This window comes from Nuphar pumila, chromosome 15, assembly GCF_984573655.1.
Source record: "Nuphar pumila chromosome 15, dmNupPumi1.hap1.1, whole genome shotgun sequence".
Taxonomy (NCBI): domain Eukaryota; kingdom Viridiplantae; phylum Streptophyta; class Magnoliopsida; order Nymphaeales; family Nymphaeaceae; genus Nuphar; species Nuphar pumila.
Genome location: NC_143263.1, coordinates 25,591,679 through 25,600,434, shown reverse-complemented (window position 1 = coordinate 25,600,434; position 8,756 = coordinate 25,591,679). Strand labels below are relative to the sequence as shown.

At 37.4% G+C, this 8,756-nt stretch overlaps 1 protein-coding gene across 3 annotated transcripts; it reads left to right on the top strand.

Annotated features, from left to right (window-relative positions):
* Positions 1-706: 706 nt before the first annotated feature.
* On the top strand, positions 707-4,288 carry LOC149814870 (transcription factor bHLH68-like). Of its 3 annotated transcripts, none has more exons than XR_016427933.1 (9): positions 707-1,060; positions 1,259-1,586; positions 2,283-2,360; positions 2,449-2,514; positions 2,776-2,841; positions 2,995-3,045; positions 3,121-3,221; positions 3,461-3,505; positions 3,898-3,953. XR_016427933.1 is itself a non-coding variant. In XM_089989136.1 (9 exons), the coding sequence occupies exons 1-9, from the start codon at positions 834-836 to the stop codon at positions 4,030-4,032; spliced, it is 1,044 nt and encodes a 347-aa protein (XP_089845262.1). In that variant the 5' UTR covers positions 707-833; the 3' UTR covers positions 4,033-4,288. The 3 variants fall into 3 exon arrangements, 2 of the variants coding, with proteins under 2 accessions (XP_089845262.1, XP_089845263.1); XM_089989136.1 differs by having other exon boundaries at positions 3,121-3,168; positions 3,898-4,288; XM_089989137.1 differs by having other exon boundaries at positions 3,121-3,163; positions 3,898-4,018.
* Positions 4,289-8,756: the final 4,468 nt, after the last annotated feature.

Genomic DNA, 8,756 nt, shown 5'->3' with positions numbered 1-8,756 from the left:
CCACTTAAGTTACTAAATTAGACCTGGCCAGGTGCATTCATTGTTTAACTGATAGTGACGACAGGCATTCGGCTTTAGTTGAGTGCCTTGCATTGGGAAGCAAACGTCATTTTCATGTGTTGCCAAAAATGTGATATTGAGGATGGAGTTGTCAAAAACATCCTCTTCTGGATGGTTTTAAAACGTGGTGTTGGGAATGTCAATTCCGTTCTCAATGCATCAGTGTTTTGGTAGTACCATTCCTCCAAACAGCAGACAGCATTGGGGAAACGGCAACACGCCTCCGATTAAAGGCTCTCAAAAAGAACATTAGTGTCAATATGAAACTCATGTAAAGTCTTAAACGAAGCCCATCAAGACTACACTCTTGGTAGCGGAGTCCTGTCCCGAAACCAACATGTACGTACGGTTGCCAAAAGAAAAAAAATGGACTTGGTTTTGTATCCCGAGTCTTAAACTTGACCCGTTCCGAGTTAAACCAGTGAAAGGCTCAAGTACCTAATGGCAAATCTAACCCTAATACTGAGCTTGATTAGGAACTCAAATCTTGCTTTTGATCTGGGAACACTGTCACCACCTTTTCTGCCACACTTTATGATAAAGCAAAAGCAGAAAGGAGAGAGAAGAAAACATAGAAAATTTAAAGCACAAAACAATAATAATAACAACAGAGTTCTTAATTGGGCCCATCTCCGCTGCACACAGTTGAGGGAGCCTTCAGCCTCATCGATCCCATCCATCCAAAAGAGCAGCAGGAAAAAAAAGGAAGAAAGAGAAACCACCAATAACACCAACGCAGATTCAGACCACCGGCCGGAAATTTCTCTTACAGCATGAACCGTGGGATGTTGCAGACCTCGCCGGTGCAACAGATGATGGCCGGTAAACCCACTAGCTGGTGGGACCCCAACAGCGTCCGAGCTCCCGCTCCAACAACTCCTTTGTTTCTGCCTGCCCAGCCTTCCTCCTCCTCCATGACCATCCACCCATCCTCCTTTATTCTTAACTCATCATGGAATGAAAACCAAGATTTTCCAGACTCTTGGAGCCAATTGCTCCTGTAAACCTCTCTCTCTCATGGGTTTGACTTTCTTGTTTTTTATGACTTGAATTGCGTCTGCTTTAGCTAAAATCCTTTTTTATTTTGGAAGTGAATTACTTTCCTTTTTTTGTTTTAAATTTATGGCTACAAGGTGGTTTTATTTTTGGGTTTAGATTTTCGGTTTTCTCTAATGAAAATCTTTCGTGGGTTTTTCAGTGGGGGTTTGGTTGGTGAAGATGAGAAGAGTTGCTACGGAAATAATCATGTGAAGAAACTGGAGATTTGGGAAGATCAGATGCTGATCCCCTCGTCCAGCACGCACATGGCGGAAGTGAAGCAGGAGCAGCTTGATCATGCTTACCTTTACTCCCATCATCAACACCATCGCAACGAAGAATTTCAAACAAGATCCACATGGCCACAGATTAACCATCCTGTTGTCTCCTCGCCTAGTTCTTGTATTACCAGCTATTGCAGTAATATTCTTGATTTCTCCAGTGGCAGGCCAGATAAACAACATCACCCAGCACACCGTTCGGCAGAGGTACGTAATAACTAAATCTTTCGTTACCATTTAAACAAAAAGGAAAAACAAAGAGAGAGATTGATTCCCAGATTCTAGGTTTAGAGGATTAAAACTAAACTTATAGATTTTGACAAGACAAAAAACCATGTTTTTGGTGGCTATTCATTGCTGAAAAAATTTCATTAAAAAAATAATGAAAATTTGAATTTTATGCTTACATAGTTCTACATTAGCAATCTCAGAAATAAAGAAAAGAATAATATAAGAAACTACTTGCATATAATCTAAAAATGTTATATGTTAGTTTTTTGGCCATGGTTCCATTATACATGTGAAAAAATCTTTTGGGTAAGGTCAAGTTTTATTTTGTTGTAAATTGAAGAAAAACCAGGCCAGTTTCGATATGTCTAGATTCAATTAAAAAAAAATCTTATAGCAAATTATATGAACTGCTTGATATACATAAAAAAGAGCTCTTTTTGCTACAAGAATATTAATAACTATGCTCCTTTAAAATTCATGTAAATGACAATATGTAATCTCAACAAAAGAGAAGAGTGTAGAGAGACATATCTTGGCAACTCAATAAGAAAGTATCTAGCTATTCAGAAAAAAAAAACTTAATAAGAAAGAATCATCTCAACCAGTGGTAACATGCAGCAACTTGCTTTATAACTGACCTCATTTTTTATTTGGTTATCGTTTTTCAATTAGTGCAATAGCTTAGCAACAGGTGAAGCACTAAAGAAAGCTAGGATTCAGGCCACTGGTCTGGGGCAGCCGCAATTCAAGGTTAGGATTTTCGACTGATCGATGGGAGAATTTTTCAGTTTTTTCAGAAGAGTAATACTAGAAATATGGCGCCTTTTACATTTTGTAGGTTAGAAAGGAGAAATTGGGTGATAGAATAGCAGCACTACACCAACTTGTTTCTCCCTTTGGAAAGGTATAAATCAAACGCTTACAATTTCTCTTTTTGGTGGTTGGACTAGTAAGGTAGATTGGCAGAAGTTGCACAACTGAGGGGCCTGGTGGAAAGCTTATCCCCAAGCTAGATTAACCAATAAGAAAAAAGGATTTCAGCAAATAATAATGATAATAAAAACAATAACGTTGTTGTTTACTTTTATTTTTCTCTTTCATCGGTTCTCTTTTTAACCTATGCTGTTGTTGGGATATTATAAAAGATAGGCGGTTTCTTTTGCAGACTGACACTGCGTCTGTATTGCTAGAAGCTAATGGGTACATAAGATTCCTTCAGGCTCAAATTGAGGTGATGCTTCCTTTCATTTACAAACAAACCAAGAATATCAATCACACACGCACTCGTTCAAAAGCGCACGCACTAAAAGTGATAATTTTTATGGTCATCTTTAGTTCTTAAAGTTAGCACAGTCAAGCTTAAATATTCTCCTTGTGCTTGCAGTTTCTGAGTTCACCGTACGTGGGTAATGCCTCAGGCAATTCGATACAGTCTGTAAGTTAGAACAACCAAACTGCCATGAGAGAGAGAGAGATGGAAATAACAACAAATTAATTTTTTGTGTGTCAGGTACAAGGTGAGAGAGGAGGTTGCATATTCCCAGAAGACCCAGGTCAGGTGAGCTTTATTGGATCCATGACCACATCAAAGACGAGCTAGGGTTTCCAAGTGTAAATATTGTTACTTTATTGCACCACTTTCTCTTATAATGCATTCAAAAGTTACCCTTTACAGCCTTTAATTGTTCTGTTAAAATTGAAAAGCATGATTGCCAATATATATATATATATATATATATATAGAGAGAGAGAGAGAGAGAGAGAGAGGGAGAGAGAGAGAGAGAGAGAGAGAGAGAGAGAGAGAGAGAGGTCACCCAGTGTCAACTCAGTCAGTTTTTGTTTTCTCACAGTTGCTGAACGAATCGAGCTTGAAGAGGAGAGCCACATCAGAACAGGTACAAAACAACCTCTGAGCCCTAATTCTTGTTGCGTATATTTTATCATGGAGAAGAAAAGCACAACTGCCACCGCTCCATGGCCGAGAAAAGAAAAAATAAACAGGAGTACTGCATTTCCACCTTTCCTGCTCAATGATGCCCTTTAGGAACCTTTGGTTCTTTTCAACAAAAGGCTGCCCCTTTGCAATACACCACCGTGGCAATTTTTATTGCCACACACACGCACATACATGGGCAGTGTGTGTGTTTTTCCACGCGTGTGAGTGTGCACGTGCAATGTTCATGTTGAGGTTGTTTTCGTTGTCAGACAAATTTGTTGATAGTTCTCCTCGTATTTTCTACATACACATATATAGTGGATTGAAGGTTTTTGTTTTTGTATCTAACAGAAGGTGAAGGATGAGCCGAAGAAAGACCTAAGGAGTAGAGGTTTGTGTCTTGTGCCTGTGTCATGCACCCTACATGTTGGTAGTGAGAATGGAGTTGATTTTTGGGCGCCAGCTATTCGTGGAGGATTTCAATGAGATGAAGCTCGTTTGTAGCACACTGGAGCTCAGTGAATTGATATAACATCACGAGCAGTCAATCTGCTAAAGAAATCAAAGGCTGGTTGCTCATGATGCTATGCCCCTTGGAATAAGTGTGCTGCGGTTGGAATCATAACCCTTCCATATTGCTCTTCACTTCTTAGTTGTTCCCCTTAATATTTTCATAGGTTGCTTCTTGTGTAAGTACTAAACTTGATGTTGCTTTAATCAAAGCAAAAACCCCATTCAACCACAGGCCACTCAACTAAAACAGTAGAGAAAGGAGGGAAGAAATGGAACAATTAACGTGGTTCAGCTACTATGCCTATATCCACGATGGAAACAAGTACTGGCTTATTATCTTATTCACCAAGCTTGCCTTTATCTACACGTCTAGTTTCCTCAGTTGTTGATATTCTACATAAATCTTTCTTATTGAATTTTTCCTTTTTATTTTCACAACCTTCCTCTTTTGTAGGATAGGATTTGACGATAGAAGAGGTTACCAGATGCACTGAATGATTCTTTGATTTATCCTCATCAGATTAATAAGCCTGCCTTATCATGAATTTGACCTTTGTTATTTTTAAAAGGCACCTCATCATTATCGTTAGATTGATCCAGAGGTTGGGTCATCTGGATCGGTTGGATCTTTGCCTTAACACCCTCCTTCAAACTTAGCTAGGGTGCTAAAAAAAGGTTCAAGCTTGGGCCTTAGGGTTTGAAAATTGTGATAAATATGCTACTTGTAGATTGGAAGGGACAAACCAAGTGATGAGATGACTTTTAACTGCTTTTTCTCAAACAAAGTGATATTCGATCTCAATATGTTTGGACTGAATGAAAAAATTGGATTGATGATCATGTCTAAGGCAGACATGTTATCACAAAATATGGTAGGAGCCTATGCAGACAATTTTTCAAGATCTCGTACAATGTAAGTGATCCGGGTGTTTTTCGCAGTAGTTGATGTCAATAACTGATATTCCACTTTCGTGCTTGATCAAGCCATTATTGGTTGCTTTTTTGCACTTCATGAGATGAAGTTGCCTCCAAAATAGATGAAGCACCTTGTAGTGGATCGTTGAGTGATGGGAAAACCTACTCAGTCGCCGCCAGAGAACCCATACAATACAAGTGGATTTTTGTGCAATAATCAGATTTCATACTCTATTGTTCCCTTGATATACCTCAATATCCTTTTAACAAGCTTAAAATGAAACTTTGTTGGTGTGTGCATGTGTTGGCATACATAATTGATGCTAAAGGACATGCCTAGTCTAGTGAAAGTTAAATACTACAAGCTCCCAATGATACTTTGATAGGATTTGATGTCTTCAAATGGTTTATCATTTTGAGGAGGTTGAGGTTTGTCTACCATGGGAGTGGCAATGGGTTGACAATCTATCATTTTAGCCCGATCCAATATATCATAAGCATACATTTTTTTATTTAAAAATGAACCTTTGTTGAAACATTGGACTTAAACGCCAAAAAAATAATAAATAAATCCAAGATCCTTTATAAAAAATTCTTGATGTAGTTTTTTTTATAATCTCATGAAACAAGATGATATTTCTTCCTATAATGATGATCTCATCCACGTATAAAAGCAAAAAATACAATCCCTTAGTTCCTTGACAAATAAATAAAAAAGAGCCTGCAACACTACAATAGAACCCCATGGTGAGTAAGAAGATAGTAAACCTATCAAACCAGGTTCGAGCAAACCGTTGAGACTATATAATGCATGGGCAAGCTTACACACATAATGTGGTTTAATGGGATCTTGGAACTTTGGAGGTTTCTCCATAAATACTGGTTCCCCCAAGAACCCATAATGGTAAGCATTTTTAATACTTAACTGCCCAATGTCCCACCTATTGGCAAAAGCGATGGATAGCATGATAAATATGGTTGTAGGTTTTATGACGGAGAAGAAGGTTTCAAAAAAATCTACTTCGAGAAGTTGAATGAACCCCTTAGAAACTAACTGACTTTTGAGTGTCTCTAAAGTCTTATTAACTTTCAACTTAGCTTTAAAAGCCCATTTACACCCAGCATTGACATTGGGTGGCCTAGGCACTAATTCCCACATGTTAGTCTTATATAGTGCATTCATTTCTTTTTTCATAGCATTATACCACCCAGGGTGATTCAATGCTTGTTTAACACACTTGGGTTCTTGTGGGGGCATCACGTTGAGCCAAAAAGTACTTTGGGTTAGGCTTGATGATGCCATGATTGCATCAGGTGACCATGCTGTGTATATTTGAAATATTATTAGAGGTGACTTCATGTTGGTTCAGCTAACCTACTTGAGTAAGTTCATTGACTTCATGTTGGTTTGAAGTAGGTTTATCTTAAACTTAAAGTTATTAATTTTGAATGTGCACCTGCCGTGCACCTATTTTTAGTTGTTCATTGAGATCAACAATTTGATTTTGATGATCACTTTCATAAGTAGGTTCTGAATGACTAATTTGATTCAGCCTATTATCTTCTTTCTCATTGTGACAGAAAATCTAGTTCAAAAAAGTAGCAACTTTATTGTTATCTATTTCACCTAGAATGTTTTCTCGAAAAGGAAGGACATTCTTTTAAAAAATTATATGTTAACATGTCTGGATTCAATATGCAAACACCTATAACCCTTGTGACACTCGCTATATCCCACAAAAATGCATGGTAAGGCTTTTGGTTCAAACTTATATTTCTTATAATTACGCGACCATGGAAAGAATCTTGACCCAAGAACTCTTAGAAAAGAATGGTGAAATCATGTTTAAAACCGTACTCAACAACCTATTAAGCAACCAAACAGTTGTTTAATAGGTTTCAACCCAATACTTGTTGGGAAGGCAAGCATGAAAAATTATAGATAGGCCAAGTTCAGTTATACTATGATGTTTCCTCTCCCCCTGGTTGTTTTGCTCGAGAGTTCAGGGACAAGAAAGACTTTGATGAATGTATGATCTCTAATTACTTTTGAAATGAGTTACATGTGAACTCACCTCAACCATCTGATCGAAAAACCTTGATGTGCTTTTGGAAATAGTTCATGACCATTTTATGAAACTCATAAAAGCAATGCTTAAAATCAGATTTGTGCCTTAAGGGATAAAACTAGACGAATCTAGTGCAATCGTCTACAAGAATCATATAATATTTGAAGTCATGTACCAATGGTTCAGGTGTCGGACCCCAAAGATCACACTAAATCTTTTCAAAAGGCTCGACACATATAGAATTATCTATCAAAGGGCAGTTTTGACAATTTTTCCATACACAACTAGAGCAAATATGCTTATTCCCACGACCACTATTGCTAATAAATTTATTTTTAATCAAATGGTTCATGATACTCATATTTGGGTGTCCCAAGCGTTGGTGCCAAACCTCATTATTAATTGTACGTTGCCTTGCAAAAAATAAAGCTTTCTTTGTCCAAAGCTTGAGAACATAAAGATCTCTGCACCCATGCCCTAATGCTATGCCTATCTTGGTCTCTCCGTTCTTTATCATAAAATGTTCATTGAAGAACTCAAAAGTTAGGGGCTGGTCCAATGTCAATTGACTAAAATAAGATTTTGCTTGATCTTTGAAACAACTAAAACGTTATTTGGATTTAATTTATTCTCCTCAAGATCTAAAGTAGTAGAACAAATATGTGGTATTTTCAACCTTTCTCCATTCCCTATTATTATCTTCTCAAGACCAAAATATTTAATCAGTTTCTGAAGTTTTCATGATTTAGTTGTCATATGTGAACTAGCTCCAGGGTCAGAAAACCAAATATGATCTTGATTATTGAAAACTGTCATAGCTGCAAATGCCTGATATATCTAGTTGAACTTGTGATAACATTTGAGAGCAGTATGATTAGGTTTAAAACGAATTTGACAATTGTCCCTTTGTCTTGATTTTTTGATGTTCTGCTTGTAGTTGGCAATCTATTAATTGGGACTTTGATTTGCACTAGATTTGTATGACTAATTCTACTTGAATGATTGTTGTCCCACCAGGGTAAACCCACAACCTTTGGATATGAATTGATTTTGATGTCCAGCTCTCTAATAGTTGGTCTTTCCTTAATGTTGTGTGACAAATGCAACATTTTGATTGGAAAAGTGAGAATGGGCGGTTTGAGCATTGTAGTCACAAATGCCTCGTACTCCTATTGGAGGCCATTAAGTAAGGCGAACACTTTGGTTTGATCATTTATCAACTTTTCAATGAAAGCGAGCTCATCACATGTGCCTTTGAAGGCATTGATGTATTCACTGCTAGATTGGTTTCTATTGTGATGGATTTGCAATTTTTGTAATAAAATGCACTCACACTCTTGAGAATCTAGAGCAAAAGCTTCTTCAGTGTGGCCCAAACTTAGACTGCAATGTCAAGTCCTATGGAAAATCCAACGACTTCTGATAAGGTCCTTGTGATCCATCCATAGAGTAACTTGTCAAATTTTCATCATCCAGTGTAATAAGGATTTTTAACCTGAAGACCATCAATAGATATTATGAATTGCTTAGGCATTTGCGTCTCCCCATTGATGAAATCATGTAGGTCATGTTTCACAATGAGAGGAAGAACTTGGGTACAACATAACAAATAATTCACATGGGATAATTTAATCAAAATAAAGTTTGCAACATTGAGAGTTGCATGATATGAGAACTTTGGCATCACGGCTGAAGACGATGTGGTAGACATGA

Bases quoted from the DNA above. Each gene is read 5' to 3' on its own strand.
- LOC149814870 (XM_089989136.1), top strand. From the start codon at position 834: ATGAACCGTGGGATGTTGCAGACCTCGCCGGTGCAACAGATGATGGCC. The intron at 1,061-1,258 runs GTAAACCTCTCT...TGGGTTTTTCAG, and splicing joins TCTTGGAGCCAATTGCTCCT to TGGGGGTTTGGTTGGTGAAG. The intron at 2,842-2,994 runs GTGATGCTTCCT...TTGTGCTTGCAG, and splicing joins TCCTTCAGGCTCAAATTGAG to TTTCTGAGTTCACCGTACGT.